At 42.0% G+C, this 20,684-nt stretch overlaps 1 protein-coding gene across 1 annotated transcript; it reads right to left on the bottom strand.

Moving 5' to 3' along the window:
* Positions 1-6,154: 6,154 nt before the first annotated feature.
* On the bottom strand, positions 6,155-17,328 carry usp46 (ubiquitin specific peptidase 46). Its single transcript, XM_040129296.1, has 9 exons — positions 16,949-17,328; positions 14,625-14,705; positions 14,059-14,272; positions 11,146-11,384; positions 9,246-9,322; positions 9,045-9,128; positions 8,773-8,970; positions 7,835-7,913; positions 6,155-7,725 (listed from the first exon to the last, which is right to left on the bottom strand). The coding sequence occupies exons 1-9, from the start codon at positions 16,982-16,984 to the stop codon at positions 7,624-7,626; spliced, it is 1,110 nt and encodes a 369-aa protein (XP_039985230.1). The 5' UTR covers positions 16,985-17,328; the 3' UTR covers positions 6,155-7,623.
* Positions 17,329-20,684: the final 3,356 nt, after the last annotated feature.

Here is a 20,684-nt window from a genome sequence, read left to right as displayed (position 1 = left end):
CTGAACTGGTGGCAGAAAGTGACAGTTAGTGGTATCACGTGTCAATTTACACCATAAGAATATGAATCAACTATCAACTAACTCTCTGTAGTGTACAAACACAGGCGCTGGGAACGGCAAAATGCAGCTGTACGAGCAACATAGGAGGAAGGCGCGTGCATTGAGCAGAGGAGATGAAACATGGCTTCCTCCTCAGAGATGTGAGGAGAAAGAGAGAATCCATCCAGAGTTATCACTCTTGACCTGAAGGAGCTAGTGGAACTTTTAGGCGTAAAAGCCGGGTTAGGGCATAAGATAGCCAAGCTGCCATCCCCTGGGATGAAAGGGCCACAGAGAGGGCAGATAAGTCACTGGCTCTCTTTGCTGACATAAGAGCCAACAGCAGAGCTGTTTTAGCTGACAGACTTAGCGAAACCTGATCCACAGATTCAAAGGGGACTTTAACCAGTGTGCGTAAAACCAGCACTAAATCCCAATGTAGGGTGAGGGAGCAAGACACTGGCTTATGTCGCCTTTTAGCGAAACGTTTCATCAGAGGGTAACTAAACACCAATTTGCCACCAAAGCCCTCATGACAGGATGAAATAGCAGCAGTGTAAATTTTAACCCTACTGAATTCCACCCCCCTAAAGACCACGAGCTGGGAGGGAAGAGGACAGCTCCTTCTCCAGTGTATGGCAAAGCCCAGGCTCGACAGATGTGTCACTAGTTTGCTCGTCTGTAAAGCTGCTCATCCCTGGAGCGAGCCAGCAAAAGCAGGTTGTCCAGGTAAAAAAGCACTCCATACCCATCCTGCGTAACGGCTGCAGAACTGTCTCCACACACTTGGAAATCGTCTGTGGAGTCAGGGAATAACTGATTGGCAGGCAGTTGTACTTGTACGGAGTCCCCTGGAACGAGAAGTGAAAGGATTTCCTGTGTTTTGGGTTGATGGAGATGTGGAAGTATATGTCTGTCAGATCTATGGAAGTGAACCAGTCACCCTGGTGAACACATACAAGCACCTATCTGATCTTCAGCATATGAAAGGGCCTCTCCATTATCAATTTGTTCGAGGATTGGTCTCAATCTGCCCTTTTTCAGAACCAGGAAATATCGGGAGTAAACGCCCTGATTTTCCTGTCCCTTAGGAACCCTGGAAAATACTTTCTTCGTCACGAGTTCCTGGAGCTCTGATCTGAGAGCGAGAGACTGCTCCTTGAGTGATGGGACTGTTTTCAAGAATCGGGAAGGTTGAGGCGAACTGCAGTGTGTAACCCCTGCTGATCAGCCCCTCCATCCATCTTTCCATTAAACATATGTGCCGCCACTCTCAGTAATGTCTTGTAAGTGGGTCTGCATTTACTTGATTTGCTGCGACTGCCATGGAGATGAGCCAAGCCAAAGCTCCTGCTGCCCTTGCCTGTGTCAGAGTGTCCCACCTATCGGAGGGGAGAAGCAAGAGGCGACCGACGTGGAGAATCGAGAATCGGAGTTGACTGAATATATATTTTAAATACTCTAGGTTATACAAGGTTTGCAAAGATGGCGCGGTTGTAGGTGGTCACCTTTTTTTTGCTCTGCAGCAAAACTGAGATTGGCTAAAACCTAAAGCCTGCCTTTTATTCGGGTATGTACAGGGGTGGAAGTAATATTTACTCTTGTTACTGTAACAAAAAAATCAGTAATTCCCTCTTAAAGAGGTACTGCACACTTAAACATGTTTTTCTGACCTGTAAACTAAATGATATGACTGTACTGTGATGAAACAAGTCAATGCCGGTGTTGATATTGACATTTCTTTCCAAAGTTATAAAAATTTGCATTTCATGGGTTGAAAATGGCTCAACACGCCACCTACCTTTTGGAACTTATTTAAGTCATTAAAAAAAATGTTAACTCCAATCCAATCAGAGGTGGGCAGCCCACCTCCCCCATCACCCATCCTTGAGTGGGAGTCTGTAAAACCAGGCCCATTTTCAAATATATACTGATTGAGACTCATCATTCACAGGAGTTTACTATATTTTTTGCGAACCCTCTACCTAGTACATTTCAATTTTGGCGCAGTGGTTTAGACTTGTGTTTTTGACGGCTGTAAGAGCACCACTGGACTGCATCTTTCTCTTCAGACGCTCATATGACAAGGCAATAGTTGCAGATGGCAGCAGGTCCCTCGATTGCAAAACACTGCTATCTACATTTGCAGGCAGCATTTTCTTGACAATACTTCTATTTTAACTACATGCTCGACTCCGAAAGGTCCGGCTGCATTAGTGGAGCTGGAGCCAATGGCTTGAATTGGTGCGGCTTGGGACCACCATGGTCCTCCACCACGCTAATCTCCACTTCAGGGGATTCTGGAGGGGAAAAGACCTCCACATCAGAAGAGCCCTATAGCATAGGTGCCTTGAGGTCACAAAGCAACTTCTGCCTCACACATCCATGCCAACCCCCTTAGAGCCCCTTTCCAACCATTTAGCATTTTTCAAAATTATGGTGTGGGTGGAATTAGTGTCAGAGCTTGGGGTGAAGTTACACTGTAAGTAAATTTCTAACTCAAGTATTTATTTTGCTATATTAAATCTAAATCATTACAGAGTAAAAACAAAAGTCACATGATGAAGTTATGATTAACCCTGTGAGAAATGCAACAAAGGAGCCAATTATCAGCTACAGCAGAAGCTGTTGGTGAGTCTCCAGCATCACGGTCTGTGGACGCTGGAGGGCAGAGCTCTGTTCAGAGCGGAGCTGCTAACAGCTCTCAGTTTACACTTTCGAAATGTCCACAGTCGCTGACCCAGGGTCAAGGGTTGTGAGGTGATTTTTAGCATTACCTCATAGATAAATCACCTTAATTAATCACCGATTCAATGCACCACCCGTCGTCCACGGCAAGTGTCCCAAATCAAACACACCTGCGATTGCCTGAACAACAGCTGCATGCTGTTAGCAATGTAAGCAACTCTTAAATACTGGATCCTTCAGCTATGACTTCTTCGTCCACGTTTGCTGCTTTATCCTGCTGTTAATTCTGTAAGAAGTAGCAGCTATTTTATTTATGTAGCTTAATATTGCTACATAAAGTCTGGACACAAGCTGTGGTGATCAGGTGTTACTATTATTTTGTCCACCCTAATTATATCAGTGAAGGTGGGCTAAATAACAGAAACACGTGTCTGTATAACGCAATACAGTTCAACATCAGCAACACACTACATCTTCCAAAATGATCCAACAGTTAAATCAACACCTCTCTAAAACAATTTTAATAAAAACTGAACATTATAACCTTCATGAAGGGAGGATTTATTGCAGGACTGTTGCATTAGACTGCATTAGTTTTAGCTAGTTTGTACGTAATAAACTGCCAACTGAGTGTATATTTGTAATTATCAGGTGTATGCACGGGCTGCAGATTGCCTAACTGGAGTTCACTGAATTTGCTTTCCACGTGTTTCTCATCTGGGAACAGTGTATATGCATTGAAATACCAATATGCCTACTTGAAAGCCTGGTAGCCTAAAGATGGCCTTTAATGTCATAGTTTTATCATATATCATTATTATCACCATATAACATTTTTACCCCTCCCCTTTTAAAAAATGTAACAGTAACGTTTACTCAGAGTACGATGTAACTGACTATGTACTTCTATCTGAATGCATTTTTACACAAGTAATTTGACTTCTACAAGGGTAAAATTTATTTAAAGTAAAAGTACTTCTACTTACTCTGTCCACTCCTGCCCTCTTTAAAAATCACTTATCTTTTCCTCTTGCACAGTATTTTTTGTTCTGTGGGATTGGCTGAGGTTTCAGGGTGACTGAAAGGACACACGCTGATAGCTGTGAAGATAGACATGTCTAATATTAAGTGAAAACCAAAGCAAACAGGAAGTTCCTTTTAGACAAAGACATATTCTGGGCAGACTTGGATGCTGCAGAGTAAACAAGTAGTCTTGTTATTATTCTTCTCTGCTCAGTCTCTTATTGCTGAGAAAACTTTGGCATAACAATGTTTTCCAGGGAATGAACTTGTTTTCCACAAAAGCTGTTACCAGGATGCTCTCATACAGAATGGACACACAGTAAAAAGACAAAAGCTATGCCCCAATTTCTAACTATGTAGTAATTCTAAGCAGATTTTGAATATACTGTGTTCATACTGGAAAACTGAATAAATAAAATACATCCAAAAAAGTCAGTATGCACAATGGAAATTGAGCTGCTAACTGCCGGATAAAATTTAAAAATATAAATTGTGGATAATGGTAAGAGAGATTTGTGAACCCTCCAGAAAACAAAACAAAATAATTAACAAAAATAAAGTTTTGCCAGAGACATTCCATAGTCACAGTTTGATTCACATGCATCGGTGCATGCGTTGTAAAATTTCCTTTTAGTATAAAACTGCAAAAACAGCTAAAAATACTAAGTCAATTAGCATATAGTATACAGTGTATTGTATACAATTACTATGGCATTGAGACACACTAAGAGTTTACAGCATGCCAGCGGCCCTGTGAGCTAAATGCTAAAGTCAGCATGCTAACATGCTATTGATAAGCAGGCATAGTATTTCCCATGTGCTCTACCTTAGTGGGTAAGCGTCCTAATATTTGCACATTTGTGAACCTGTAGTGGAGCTAGAGAAAAATGTCATGGGATCTCCAAAATCATTAGGAAACATCCTCTGGGAACCATGAATGTCAAAATTTTGAGACAATCCCTTTCATAAATGGCGAAATGGGATGAACTACAGAGGACAGGTCAGGGGTCACCAAATCCAGCAGGAGTCACTCTAGGTACCATGAATGTCTGTTTAAAATTTCATTACAAACCATCAAACAGTTGTTGAGATATTTCCATGGGGACCAAAGTGTTGAACAGACTAACCAACAGTGCCATTCCTAGATCAACAACGCTAGCATGGCTAAAAATTAAGGGAGGAAGCCCTTGTGTCTTTTTTTATGGTTCATCCTCCCACTCTTTAAAATAACAGGAAGCAAGCAGGGGACTAAAAACAAACAATCTGGCAAATTATTTGAGTCATTTTATTGAACAGAAGAAAAAAAACTCAAAATGAGTGTGTTAGACTGTGGTTCTTCATGTTAAAGCATTGAAGCTCATCACTAATAAAGTGCACTTTCAGTTTACAGCCAAACGGAGACTCTGATTCATCTCCTCCTTCCCTCCCACAAGCTTTGTCAGATCCCACCTGGTGCAGGACTCTCTGCACCTGAGCTCTCGATAGAATACTATCACAGTAAGATATATAAGACCAAGTGCAACGACTGAGCATCACAGTGAGGGCAAGTGCATAAGTGTTCATGGAAGATCAGCACATAAAGAGTCTCTTCTCCCCTGAGTCTATCTCAGACTATTCCTGCTACTGTTTTCTATCCTGGCTCAGTTCAACCCAGTAATAGCCATAACATAACAGATGTTGACCTCTGCACAGTTCTGATTGATTATGTAATCGAGTGATTGTAAAACAGCACAGTATTTCTTAACAGGGTTTCATTAATGCTCAGCGTTAAGCTAAAATCTTTGCTGTGAGTGTCTTTACATTTTAAGATCTGCACTTTAAAAAAATATTTTCCTATTTCCAGATGTGTCTTTCTACATAATATATATATACACAGTTGTATCTTTACAAAGAAAATAATGTCCTGTTAAAGACCGTTGCGAGGTCAGTATCGATTCCAGTTTGGCACGTAGTACTCGTGACTTCACCCGGTAACAGACTAAATGGAGGAGACAGCAGAAACAAGCGCATACACCGCCCCGGGTTTTGCTGTTTTCACTTTAAATTCTGCCTCTCCTGTACGGACACAGACACTAAACTAGCAAATGAATCCTACTCCTACTTCTTACTTAGATGTGTTTGAAATGGTAATTTCCTCTGATGTGCAACAAATAGGAATGTCATTCACATGAAAACAAGTTCTTTGATGTGGCACTATTCTACATGGCATGACAACAAACCCTGGGGAAAACATCCACAGTACAAGGGATATTGTATTAATTAACAATGCAGCTTGAATTTTACCTCTATGGGATTTGGGATTCCAATATGCTATGTACTGTATGACACACAATTTACATCATCAAAATGAGACAAACCAAGAGAAAACTAATATGCTGTAGTTCAACATAGGAATGGAAAAAAAAAAAAAAAAAAAAAAAGGACAATCCTGTTTTTAATGGTTATAAAAAAGAAAGATGAACATTGTAGCTAACATCCCAGCAGGTAGTGTACATTGCACGTGGTAAACGGGGGCATTTACTTTGATATCACAAGCAATCAAACACACAGCACTGGGAAAAGATCAGCCAAAAACAAACACATCTACTACTAACATTTAAACTTTCTAGATATTAGTCTCACTGGGAAATTGCACGTTGGATAACTTCTCCTCTTATTGCACTATTTTCACTTTTTTCATGTCAATCAAAAGATTGGGCAGTTAAGGGATGTCTCTCACTTGCATCATGTTAATCTGTCTTATATTTTTTATTTAACATGCATACTACAAAATTATACTGATAAAACCCTTTTTTTTTTTAGCTGTCTTATGAAGCTGTGTATTACATATACAATGTCCTTCACACTGAGAACTCAGACATCAGAGTCAAACTACAAAACTCTCAAAAGAGCCATGTTACATAATCACTTTCATTATCTACCAGTCAGTATTACAAATAACAGTAATAAATATGTCGAGTTCAATAAATATGGGTTTTCTATCAGAATAAAAAATTATAAAGATTCAGTTTTGAATGGAGATCCATCTGGCAGAGAAAACTGCAGGGTCTCCTCTCATGTGTAGTGTTAGAGCGTGTGGCTCAGTTTGATTAGGTTAAAGTATTGGATCATGTCTGGTTACACTAACATGAGCTGTCACATTGACAGAAAGCAGCTCATAGAGCGATTCTCTACAGCTAAACAACCCCTATACTGTCAACAAGTTACTTAGTTTAGGTAGTTTTAAGCTTGTGAGTTCTATAATTAATGCTCAGATATTGCTTCAAAATCTCTCATCATATTAATATAGTGTTTATCTCCAACTTCATTCACTTCTCATGCATCCACCAGGGATAAGAACACATCCAAACGACTGGACAGTGATGGGTAAACAGCCCTAATGAAAGGAATATTGAGGGGGAATAAAACCTTATATACATATAAACGACATTTCTGACAATTGTCTGTATGTGCACCAGACCCTTCATCTCGACATGTTCCTGGTAGAGAATCACTTCGATAGGCTTCTCCCGCTAGTCTACACCAGGCATGTGGGACTCGGTGTGGATGTAGACTCCATTTTGTTTCTGTCATGCTGTAGAGCATTTTTGCTTTCGTTTTAAAGTGCAGTCCAGATGCAGGTGACAAAAAGACAAGAAGCAGATTACACAGAGAGAGATGAAGCACAGGTAAACCCAGTGGCGGACACTGGGACTGGCAGAGGATTGGCACATACGTCAGAAAGGACTGGCGTTGAGGACTGGAGCAGGATGGGATGGAGACGGTAGGAATCTGGGGTCTGGGGTCTGGGGTCTGTTAGGCTGAAGGTTAAAAAAAAAACAGAAAAAGGTCTCTCCTATTCAGTCAAAGCCTCTGTCAGTGATTGAGCTCCAGTCACTCCCTGGACTGGTAGAAAAGGATGTATCCTGACTCAGAGTTCTTGGAGATGTCTGAGGTAAGCCCATAAAACTCCTCGATGGCCTGGGCGTCAATTTTCTGCACAACAGAAGTGAGACATGGTTTACTGATAAAACAAGGAAAAGTAAAAGTACAGACAGATGAGTCAAGGGACATTGAGCCGACCACAACAGGCTGAGTGACGCACCTCCACAATGTCATCATCAAACAGCAGCCAGAAGCCATGACTCTTCACTATGGTGATGTAGTGACCTCTATTTGGGCCACTGAGGAAACAGAGACAAAAAGTGACTCTACTGTAGAAATGCTTTAATCTTAAGACCCCCCCCAATATACAACATTCTTCTGTCTACAGTATAAACACAAAACTGACGCTGATAATCAATGATCAGCAGTTTGCCACATGGGTACCTATTGGTATTTATTAAAGATTCTAAAAGGTAGTTAAGTTTTTACGGTAAAACAATCACAAAGTAATCTTTTTTCTTTACCATTACTTTGTGATGCAACGTTAAAATAATATATCGCGCTGCATCTAATCGTCTCTACGGTATCTCAATGTTTGGTGCACACATTTTGTCTCTTAACAATTAATATTCAGTCAATTGACTAAATTCATTTTTTCTATTGCCAAAATCTGCAGAGAAATCTTCAGCAATATGGTGTTACACTTCCATAAAAGTTGGGAGACTCAGCAGAGAGACAGATTAAAAAACAGAAGGGTCAGAAATGAAGCAGCAGAGGCTGAGATATCCCAACTTTTAGTCTCTAGTAAGGGTCAAACTCCAAAAATTGCTGGATCCTACTAATTTGTTGAGTCAGGTATAATCTAATTCACTTCTGCCATCCGACTTGGTTGGAAAAGACATCGCACAAACTAGTTCTTTTCTAGCATAATCTGGCCTTTAGAACGGACCCGCCTCCTAAATGCCCACTTCTTTTCAAACACCACACCTCCGGTTTCTAACGCGTGCTTTAGGTTTAAACTTGGAATCCTCAATGCCAAGCCGGAAAAGCTCCCTCCAGAGTCACAGAAGACATTATGCAACTGAAAGTACGCTGAACTTCATGTGAAAAATGGGTGGAGTGGCCCTTTAATTTGTGCTTGTACTCAATATACCATACCTGCCACAGTGAACCACCACTGCAACTAGATCATACATGCGATCCAGGTTGACTGCGTCTCCAGACGTGTTGAACAGGCGGAGTTCTAGGGGGAAAACCACTCTATAGGACAGCTTGGTGTAGCGGTGCAACTGCTCCATGTACTTAAACCTCTTCAGGTGTAGCGCCAGGATCATAGGAAGCTTCTTCACACGCATCCTGCAGAGAAGTATACATGCTCAGCGTGTTTTTGACACATCACCGCGGCGATGTGAGCTCAGTGCTTTACTGACCGTTTCTGTGCTTCCTGCTTGCTGCAGCACGTCTCACAGTAGTATTTGTACTCGCTGCACAAAGTCTCTGTGTTGCTGAAGTCCCTGTAGGGGAGAGCATGCCACAGGAGGCTCGGTTACTCGATTTCAATCAGACCAAAGGGAATATGGTCTACTGTCAGCCTTTTAGCTGTGAATGAATATGTAAAAACTTGATACTACCTGAGGCAGTGTGTTATTGATGTGTTCTGCTCCACATCCACAGAAAGATCCAGAAAATCCTCATCTTTGCTGCTCACCTGTCAAAGAGAGGGAAAGACACAAAGGAAACTAAACTGTCAGGATAAGCCTGCTGCGCTGTGACAGAACACCCACCCACCCACACCTATACACACACAGCCTGTTTTTGAAATGCTTATTATACTGAGTAGCTTTTGTCTGTGCACAGTGCAGTGTCTTGGTGTTTGCAGGGGTTGTTCAGGGCAACCCGTTCCACTCTTCGCACTTAAAATTGCAAGGACAAAGCCTCTAGCAGCCCTGACGTAAAGTGGGTTGTCAGAGTCCGAGGGGCGTGCTCAGTAAATCTGTTTTGTTCTTTGGTTTTTTTGCATCTCTCAGCATCTCTGCAAAGGGCTAATCCCTTTTTCAGACTTATTTAGGAGGGATCTCTTATTCAGGGTGGGACAAGGACTGGCAGGACTGTGGACAGATAACAACATAAAATGTACTACCCTTCTAATACAGAAAGATTTCAGAAAGTAGTCAGACCTCTTCACTTTTTACACATTTTGTTATGTTGCAGCTTTATGCTTAAATTGTTAAATTTTCCCTCATCAATCTACAGTCAGTACCCCATAATGACATAGTGAAAGCAGAATTTCAGATTTTTTGCAAATTTATTAAAAAGAAAAAACTGAACTATCACATTGGCATAAGTGATAAGACGCTTAGCTATGACACTCTAAATTTAGCTCAGGTGCCTCCCATTTCTCTTGATCCTCTTTGAGATGTTTCTGCAGCTCGATTGGAGTCCACCTGTGGTAAATTCAATTGACTGGACATGATTTGGAAAGGCACACACCTGTCTATATAAGGTGTCACAGCTGGCAGCTGTATATTAGAGCAAAAACCAAGACATGAGGTTGAAGGAACCGCCTGCAGAGCGTTAAAAATAAATAAATAAATTAAATAAATAAATAGAAATTAAATAAATAAATTCTGCTGCATTGAAGATTCCCAACCGCACAGTGGCCTCCATGATTCTTACATAGAAGAAGTTTGGAACAACCAGGACTCTTTGTAGAGCCACCCATCTAAACTGGACTGGACTAAAGGGCCTTGGTACGAGAGGTGACCAAGAATCTGATGGTCACTCTGGCTTAGCTCCAGAGATCCTGTGTGGAGATGGGAGGAAGTTCAAGACACAAAAAGGCCACTTGAGTTTGAAAAAAGCACCTAAAGGACTCTTAGACTGTGAGAAACACGATTCCCTGGTCTGATGAAACCAAGATTTAACTGTAACTTAACTGGCCTCAATTCTAAGCGTCATGTCTGGAGGATACCAGGCTCCGCTCATCACCTGCCCAATACCATGCTAAAGGTGAAGTGTGGTGGTGGCAGCGTTTTTCAGCAGTAGGGAAAAGAAGACTAGTCGTGGTTGAGGGAAAGCTGAACGGAGCAAAGTACAGAGAGATCCTTAATGACAACCTTTGTCCAGAGCACTCAAACTGGGCCGAAGGTTCACCTTCCAGCAGGACAATGACCCTAAGCACACAGCCAAGACAAAGCAGGAGCGTCTTAGGGACAACTCTGTGAATGTCCCAGAGTGGCCCAGTCAGAGTTCTGATTTGATCCCAAACAAACATCTCTGGAGAGACCTGAAAACGACTGTCCACCGACGGTCCCCATCCAACCTGACAGAGCTTGATAGGATCTGCAGAGAAGAATGGCAGAAAATCCCCAGATCCCCAGGTGTGCAAAGCTTTTCGCATCATACCCAAGAAGACTCGAGGCTGTAATCGCTCCTAAAGTACTGAGCAAATGGTGTGAATACTTATGTCAATGTGATATTTCTGGGATATTTCTGATATGTGATATAGGCAAATAAAGCAAAGACACACACCGTCTCACAGTTGAGGCAGCGTGTCTCATTGGTCAGTGTGCCTTGGAAAATATCGTGAACCCATGTGGGCTCTGTCTTGTTCTCCGTCTCAGTCTCCGTGGTGATGGCGGTGCCATTGTTCTTGAGGCGTCCATTCTGCTTTTCCTGCTTCTTCTCCTCCTGCAGGATGTCGGCCACCGTGTTCAGCAGGTAGTTGAGGAATTCGTGGGCATCCTGCTGCATGTAGTTGTCGAACAGATCTGGAGGGAGATGCAGAGACACCATAAAGGGAGAGGACTCATAGAGGGGGACTGAGGATGTCCCGGTCATGGTTTTGGGCCTCTGATCTTCATTAATTATAGTGATTATTTTCCCATTGTGAATCTAATATTTATATTTTTGTACATGACAATTCTGCACCAAGCACACTTAGCCTAAAGCAGGCCTATACTAAAGATATTAAATATACAGATAGATATTTTAGTAGAGCCGAAAAGCTCCATGTTGAAAATATAAGTTTGGCATTTTGGGAAACTGACTTATTTCCTTTCTGATTGAGAGTTTGATGAAAAGATCGATCTCTTTCTCACATCGGTCTGCTAAATACAAGGCTACAGCCAATTGCTGAGCTTTAGAGGTGCTGGGAGGTGGATTTTGCTACTTTTGGACAGAGCGAGGCTAGCTCTTTCCCCCTTCACCCAGTCTTTGTGCCAAACTAAGCTAACCAGCTGCTGGTTATATACTGCATACAGCATACACTGTAGGTTAATGATTTCATACGTTATTTTGTATAGTGTCCAGTCGTATTTTATATAATATCTGTAAAGAGAGAGGTGACAATGTGGATGGCTAACAGTCCTTTTCCACTGACAATATTTGTGACAAACCCAGTTGTTATTAATAACATTTCCTGCTGGCTCACTGGCAAACTGACAGCCAGCATGACTGTGGTTAGTTACATGCGAGCTTTTCCTAATATGAGAATTTTTTTCTGAGAATTTCTCTCTTGAGAAATGTAAATAAAATTGACAGGCTACACCGATGACATCAGCATCCACACACGCTCCTGTTTTGACAGATCTGTATGTGAAAGGTGAAAACTGAGAAGTGGGGGATCGGGAAGGGGGGAAGAGACAGAGAGAGCAGAAGGAGGGGGGAAAAAAAAAAAGAAAGTCCAGAGAGGAGACAGCTGACCAAAGCTGGATCCCAACAGAGATTGCATTGTTCATTCACATAAAGAGCTTCCTCAATATGGCAAGCAGAGAACAGTCTACCTCTCTGTCAGCTCCACTCCAGATGACCTTACCACCAACAAGCACCTGTCCTTCACCTCAAATATTCAGACCATATTAAAGCCAACACAACTACCCAAAGATAACACAGAACCACAAACCTCCACTCTCTGATTGTTTAGGAACACGTATGTGGAGAGGTGCACTTAATGGCTTTGGCAAAAACGAGAACAGAAAAGGGAAAAGGTCCATACAGAAAATGTTTCATGTTCACAGATGTTTTGGTACGAGCTGCTCTTCCGAACGCTCTTTGTCAGACACCAAACTACACACAGAAATACTTTTTTCATGGGACACAATTTAGCTTGTAATAGGATCATTCCATGTCAAATTAACAGAGGCCTCTCGACTGACCATCTTGGATTTGCTTCATACCTCACATAAATGTCATTGTACCCAACGACTAGTGTGCAAACTTTTCAGTTTGTATCTCCTTTAGGTTCTGAGATATGGAGACTTTAAAAAAAGGGGTGGTGGCTCTAATAAACAAGTGCTGCTAAAAAATTGCAAAGTTCCACAAGTCATTACTTTTGAACCATTCATGATACACGCTTGAAATTTTCAGGGATTGTTCTATACTGTTAGATGAACTTAACTTCTAAATGGTTGGCCTACAGTTATTTGCCAAGTCATGGCGTGCTGAAAATTGGATTAAAAAGTTATTTTGTGCTTTGGAGGCCACTATATCTTCACACTGAGCCACATCAGATCTTTTAAATTCTTATTTTTAATACTTGTTATAGTACTTTCTTAGAAGCTATGTGTATGTCTGAAAGAGATCAAAATTTCTGATGAGGCATTAAAAATGAAAAAAAAGATTTCACGTCTAAATTTCAAGTGCACATTGCTCATGTATGACAAAGTCTACCCTAAAAACAATCACACTACTGGAAAGAGCATGTTGTACTTAGTTAATGCACAAAGTACGAAGTTGTTACCTTGAACCAAACTATATTTATTAGGGTATCAAAACGCACCATGTTTTACTACAAACGGACATTCTGCAAATTTGAACAATGCAATGATGTCCTTTTCCAAATCTGGTGGAAAAGGTTTGGTGTAAGTGGTGCAATTAATGAATGAATTACCCAATAGCAAGAATACCAAACGTGCACAGTACCGGGACACTGAAACTGGCTCGCCTGAATGCCAAAACGTTTGCTGTGAAAACTATCCATCGTAGTGATTTACTATGTTATATCAAGCAAGTGTCCTTCTTTAAATCTCTTCTTAAAACAAGATTTTATCTTGTGGCTTTCTGTTATCTGATGGTAATTTGTTGGAAGAGTTTTAATCATTTTTTCATCTCACTGTATCTTTTCCGCTCTTTTTTTATCCCCTTGTTTACTGTAAAGCACAACACGTTTTCAGATTTCGTGATACGCTGTGAACTTTTTCATGATGCTGTTGCTCTGTGCTGCACCAGGTGTATCTTGTCAATTAATTCATCTATTTATAGCTAACAGCTGAGTGCAGTATGTGTGTGTCGACGAAAGGCTGCAATATCCATCCACCACGCAAAGAGTTACTGTTTATCTGGCACATGGCTCATATAATTGTAAGCAATTGCTGAGCTCCAGCAGACTTTTTTTTTTTCCCTCCACTAAATGTAAGGGGTTTTATAAAAGGCATGGACTCTCACCATTCTCTTTCCGTAGGCGGGAGATGAACTTCTTAGGCGGGATGACGCCCACTTTCTTCTTCTGTGTGGCAATGGAGTGGAAGAGGTCAGCCAGGCACGTGAGCAGGTTCTCCTTCTTCTTCTGCTGGGCTTTGTAGGCCAGCACGTTCTCCCGGAAAGGCCGGCAGAAGTAGAGAGCCTGGAGCACTGAGTTACAGTAACATGTGTTTCCAAACTGAGGAAGGAAGGGACCAGAGGTACAAGGACACAGAGCAGGACAAAAAAGGGGTTTCAGTCCGTTAGTCAGTTAGCTGGGTGAAAAAACACCAATGTGCTCTTTTGTTTTCATTCATTTGGCAGGCTAGGGTGTTGAGAAACTTGGGTGTTTATGTAAATGCCATATTAAGAGGCAAAACATCCCTAGACTGGCCTACAGACTCACAAACAACACTGTTGCCTTCAATACCAGCTGTCCAGCAGAGGACATAACTCACCGGGATCCTGTGGCAGTTTGTTCTGAAAAATGACACCAGTGTTTTTTTGGCAATGACCTTTGTTAATGTATGAGAGGATTTAGTGATACTCACGTTGACCAATCCAAAGTAGTGTTCATTGATTGGAAATTGCTCCGGGCCGATGTCTTTCTCCAGAGCAGAGGCATTGGTGCCCTGAAAGGACACAACAGGAAAACATGGGATTCTGCATTTAGTTGTTGTTGTTATCATCACCATCGTCTCATATAACACAAATTTCTGTTTACAGAGAGTCACAAGGCTAAGGTGAAAAGCTAATTTGTTTAGACGCTGTGTATATATATATATAGCCAAATTAATATGGAAATTTGGTATAGTCAGCTAGCACCAACAGGCTAACAAAGCTCTAAAGCCACCGTTATGAGATAAAGCAAAATGAGAAGTCTCCTTTTAATGCAGTATAACTGAAAGAAATGATCCTTTCTGCCCAATTCCAAGGTCTCCGCTTCTCATGGAATGTGAAAAAATCTTGCTCATCTTGATTCCTTTTAGTTTTTACCGAAAAGAAAAACTTCCTGCCAAAATAGGAAAAGGATATGGTCTGAATAGGTAGATCCATGTCAAAAGTCAGGAGTACTTGCACCTGATTGCTGAGACAGACCACTTATCTCGTCAGAGCCTTTTCACTTGTCAGAGCTCAAAGCTTTTCCAAATGAACCACAGCTTTGTTGAGCGAACACAAAAGACAATTTAGTTTGGGGAAGGCTTTGACTTTCAATGACTGTCATTTCCCTCTGTCAAAGCAGACCGAATACCTCTCTGTCCGATTTACCGCTCCCGATCTGAGATACTGTACACGCACAAACAGATTCTTCGAGGACAAGACCGACTTGTTAGTTTTTTTTTTTTTACTTTAGATATAACTTTAACAATCAGAGAAAAATCAATGTAACCCCGACAAACTTTCATTAGTCTAAACTATGGCTTAATTTGTCTGTGAGCACAAGTATCTTTTGGGTCGTGCAGTGTATTAAAGCATTTCTCTCTTTACTTGGCACCTGACGCATTAGCTTATGTGTCTGCAGGCTCATTTCATTTCCTAACTAACAAAATGATTGACTGCAAGTTCTGTTTTTCACATGGGAAGAGTTCTGTCTGATGCAACGCCTCACAGAAGAACACCAGTTGGATTATTTTCTGTCAATTTGCATACTTTTGACATACTGCGATATGTCAATGATTGAAATAAAACTAGAGTTGCAACAATTTCTTTGTTAATCGACAGGAAATCAATCGGCAACTATTTTGACAACTGATTAATAGTTAAGTTAGCCAAAAGATTAACTGGTCACAGCTTCTTACACGTGAATATTTGTTTGTTTTTTTTCCTCTGTTCTACGATAGTAAATTGAATGTGTTTATGTTTTGGACTTCCGGTCGAATGAAATGGGCTGTCTAAACACATCATTTTGGGCTTAGGTAATATTACACTGAGCATTTTTCATTATTTCCTCACATTTTATAGACAACACAATTAACGCATTAGCTGAGAAATAATCAGCAGGCGAATCAATAATTAAAAGAATGGGTGGCTGCAGCCCTAATTGGAAAAATATTCACATTTAGGTTGTGATTTCGACCATATCAGCCAGTCCTACAGTGGACCGGAGAGGCTTACTGTGCAATGAGACACTGGATGTCACAGAGCCTTTCAGGACTGCCTGTGTTCACCATTTAGACACCCTGCTACGTAATAGCGACCAATGTCCAGCCATGGTGAGTCCATTCAAACTTGACTTGATTCACCAGTTCTTCTGCGGTGATAGAGTATATGAACTCAGTGCAGTGTGTGTCATTAATGCACTAAAGCAGCACTGACACAGGCTGCAGGAGCCCTGACATTAGTAACCCGGGGGGGGGGGGCGTTGAAGTCTGTTCTTGCCCACTCTTCTTCACGGCCCCTGAACACAACGTACACACAGATTAGTGCAGATTTCTGCTCTCTGCTAGCGGGATGTGACCAGTCCTCTGCAGCAACGCCACATTATGCAATCACAATAAGCCGTCGGCGCGCGGCTTCATTCACCTGTCAGTCATCGGTGACGGCTAAACCAACCGCACACTGTGTGTCGTCTCCGCGGGGCTGCGACGCACAGTGTCTGCGCCGCCGGGAGGGAGCTGTCACGGAGGTCCACGACACATTAATGTCAAGGTTCGGGATGCGGGCCTGCCTGAGCACCGGGGCCTGCTAAACCAGCCACCGCCAGAGTGAGATTTACTGTGCATCCCTGTCGGAAGGAGCCTGGAGCCTGCACCCTGCACGGAGTGTCGGGCTGCTGGGGGGGGGGGGCTCACTCATGTACATCCTCACACACCGGGTTCAACACAGAGGCTGCAGGCAGATCGACCGCAACGCGCACGACCAGCGAGTTACTCACCATATTACAAATGGAGGCGATGTTTCTGACAGTCATTTAGTTTACAGTGTCCCCCTCACCGCCATCTTTATGAAATAAACATGACTTCAGAGCAAGGCGACGCTGAGAACTGAAGTGAATTCGCAGCCGCGTCTGGAGGCCGGACCGCAGCCCCGAGCGTCAGAAAGCAGGCGAGCGGGACGCGGAGCACCATGCAGCCGGCACGGAGCTGGGAGTCAGACCGCACTCAGTGTCGACGCGGCTTCATCCTCACACACGTCTCAGCAACACTACAGCTGGAAACCCGCCAATGCATGAGGGGACGGCGGACTGGCGAAGTTGCAGGCAGCAGGTTGTTAGCAACGACCAGGAAACAGGCGTGATACGCGAGGAAGAGCAGTGGTCCCGCCCAACCGGGGGAAATTCCGGATCGGATTGGTCCAGAGTGTTTTTGTTTGATTGACGGGATGACAGGCCCGTGCACAATCCTGCACGCTAAAGATGAGCTGAGCTGCATCCAATCAACAGCGAGTACTCGAAGCAATGGCTTTAGGGAAACGTAGTTCCTTTTTCGGACGCGTTTAAAGATATGTAGGCTTTATGCAAATCACCAAAGATGCTCATTCATTCATTCATTCATGATGAATTTGTTGATTTAAAGGTGATGATTCAATATAAATGTATTTATTTTAGTCTATAAAATATCAGAAAAGACTGAAAATTGTGCCTGACAACAGATGTGAGCCCAAAGTGCTTGTTTTGTCTGACCTACATTCCAAAATCCAATTAAATTCAGTTCACAATGATACAAATCACAGAAAAAAACAAAATCCTCACGTGACAAGCTAGAACCAGCAGAATTTTTGCTTGTAATGTAGTAATGCACTGCATAAACAACTAGTAGTCAATTTACTGATTTGTCCATAAGAAAACAGTCTTGGTACTCAGGTGCAACTAATTCAATTAAAGGTGCCCTTCAGTCATTTCGTATTGTATTTCCATAAAGACAGGGAATTCAAAAGGCAGTTGAAAAAAAGAGTGTTGACAATTGAAGCAGCATAAGCTGAGATGCTGATTCCCGCGGTGCGTTCACACAGACGGATACGAAGTAGCTGGCAGTATCCGGCCTCCCATGAATCTTTAGTTCTTGGGTTGAGTTGTGTTGAGCACATACTTTACATCCTTTGCTCCGACTGGACAGTTCTGTTCTGACGTATCCGCCGCCGCCAGACACAAAAACAATGTTGGTGATTTGTTTCCACACGTCGCTCTTCATTTTTATGTCCCAATAACTCCACTACCACTACGTAGAGATTTGGGAGGTCGGAGACCGCGATGATCAGTTTTTTCCTCCATTATTAAAAAGTAAAATAGTTTAAAGTTCCTTCATGTGGTGCTTGCGTTTCCGATGGAATCAAGATGATCACGACTGGCTCTCGCCTGGCTTTCAGTCGCATTGCGCATATCATCAGGGTTAATTTTTCAAAATTGAAAAAGCTGCAGAAGACTTTATAAATAAAAAAATTGGAGTGGCCCTTTACTGCTTACAGACAGCCCTTTACACTCTGGTAGTATATTGGTGGCCACTTCTTATCATCCTTGACATTTTGTGGACTAAAATTAACTAATCCTTTAATTTGCAGGTATTCTGCACTCTAACCTCCGATTAGCTGACCATAACGAAGGGGGGGCATTAAAAGGTAAGTGTCCCCGCTGCAGAGCTCTGCAGGACTCCCGGGCCCTCAGGACACTTCCATTCACCGCCGGCTTTGATGATGCTTTCACAACAATTCCCCAGCAATTATCTCCTTAGCATGTGAACAAAAATAAAGGAAAACAACGTATAATTATGATTAACATACTTCAAAAGGAATGGGAAAGGAGAGAGGAATAAAAGTATTCACAGAAAAACAAAGAACAGAATAACAGGGTTGCCAGTCTGAGCTGTTGAGCATGGGAGAGGTTCATTGTTGATCAGACATTTGGTATGCACCAGGGGTTTATTGGGAAATTTGTTGATTGACGTGTTCTCATAGGTTTATTTATGAATACTTTTGATTGGCAGGATAACAATTACAAGTGTTTGGTGGCTTGTGGGCTGTAGATACAAAACACTCCCAGACTTACTTTCTATTTGAGTCCAGTCAGTACTAACAGGGCTAAGGGGAACTGTGGATGCAGCTGCCCTTTTCTTGACTCATGCTGCTTTTCATTATTGCAGCTCTTCGTGTGCTTACCGGTGGATATGCGGAGATGGAAAATGTGCTAACTGTAAACAGCTACAGTGCATACACATTCATTGTCATCCTGAGACCAAAATAGGCACGAAAACCCCATGAAAAAGCTTCAGTTCTCTACATCTGATGTTTTCTTCCCAGCCTCGTTTATGAGAAAAAATCTGTTCTGTCTTTTTTGTCTCAGGCTTTGTGGGGCAGCTTATGTGTTGACAAGAGGCTTCATATGAACAGAGAGGTTATGTGAATTCAGTCTGTATTTGGAGTTTTCATCTCTCTCATCCACTATGTGTTTTCTTTTGACTTTTGCATCCACCACATCTTTTTTTTTTCTGTTTTTTTTTTGTTCTCCAGCCAGTAGGTGAACCTCAGAGGACCCTCCTCTGTTTGCCTCAGTTGAGATCCGAAGTGGGGCTTAATGTTTGGCCTTTCATGTTTGTGCACATGCATTACACCCAGACAGACAAACGCACAGAGAGAAAAAAAACTCGAGCTGAGAAAATGTTTCCAGTAAATGAGGCTGGCTGCGCTACTAAAAAGCACCAATGACCTTCCTGTCGTTCAGCTGCCACAATGAGAGGTAAATGAATTATGCATCATTTCCGTACCTCAGAGAAAATAATTCTCCAGTTTAGAGTCTGTGATTTATTGCAGCCTAGTGACTTTTGGCACAGGCTTCTGAAACATCAAGGTTAGGAACAGTCTGTTAAGGTTGTTTTATAGGAGTTTACATGCAACAGAGAAACCATTCTTCTTTCCTGTAGCAGAGCTGGTATATGTTCTGGGAACCGGGTGGGTTGGGATTGCTGCAAATTCTAAATGACAAAATTAGTCATAGACCAAGTCCACGTGTTACATTTTTAAACATTCACTTATGAATGTTTGCTGTGGCTCTTTATTGAGTTGCATTTTTTTAAGTCAAAAGTGAAAAAGTAATGCGCCGTTTGACATTTTTACTTCACTTTTGTTGTTCAAAACTTCTCTCCTTCTCAGTGCTCTATAATACAAAAGTCATATTAAATTGACTAATGATCACAGTCCCTACTTTTTTCTGAGTAAAGATTATTACTTGCACACACCAGTTTTGGCATGCTCATTGGCTTTTGGTACACACTGTTCCAAACAGACTCATCTGCACTCGAGTTTACATGTACGGTATCCAAGCTGCTATAAACAGAGGAACAGGGCATGTTGGGAACTGGCAGTCAGTGGTCAGTGGATGCACAACAGGCTCACCCTCGTATTGACACATTGGCATGCTCATTGTCAGTTTTCTGTGTCACCAGTGGCTTAACATGGAACACAGAGAAATAATTTGGGGATACGCACGTGTTGAGTGCATTCCCACTTCCTCTTTGCTAAATGCCACAAGTAAACACACAGATACTAAGACTTCTGTTCATTACTGATTAATCCATTATTTTTTCAGAATAGTCGATTGATTGTTAAGTCTTTATAAAGGTCAGAAAATACAGTGCCTATAAAAAGTATTCACTCCCCTTGGGAATTTTCATGTTTTCTTG

Source organism: Xiphias gladius, chromosome 6 (assembly GCF_016859285.1).
Source record: "Xiphias gladius isolate SHS-SW01 ecotype Sanya breed wild chromosome 6, ASM1685928v1, whole genome shotgun sequence".
Taxonomy (NCBI): Eukaryota; Metazoa; Chordata; class Actinopteri; order Istiophoriformes; family Xiphiidae; genus Xiphias; species Xiphias gladius.
The sequence above is the reverse complement of the archived record's forward strand: the minus strand, read 5'-3'. Positions and strand labels throughout refer to the sequence as shown.

Bases quoted from the DNA above. Each gene is read 5' to 3' on its own strand.
- usp46 (XM_040129296.1), bottom strand. From the start codon at position 16,984: ATGACTGTCAGAAACATCGCCTCCATTTGTAATATG. The intron at 14,706-16,948 runs GTGAGTAACTCG...GTGTCCTTTCAG, and splicing joins TCGCCTCCATTTGTAATATG to GGCACCAATGCCTCTGCTCT. The intron at 7,726-7,834 runs GTGCGTCACTCA...TCTGTTGTGCAG, and splicing joins TTGATGATGACATTGTGGAG to AAAATTGACGCCCAGGCCAT.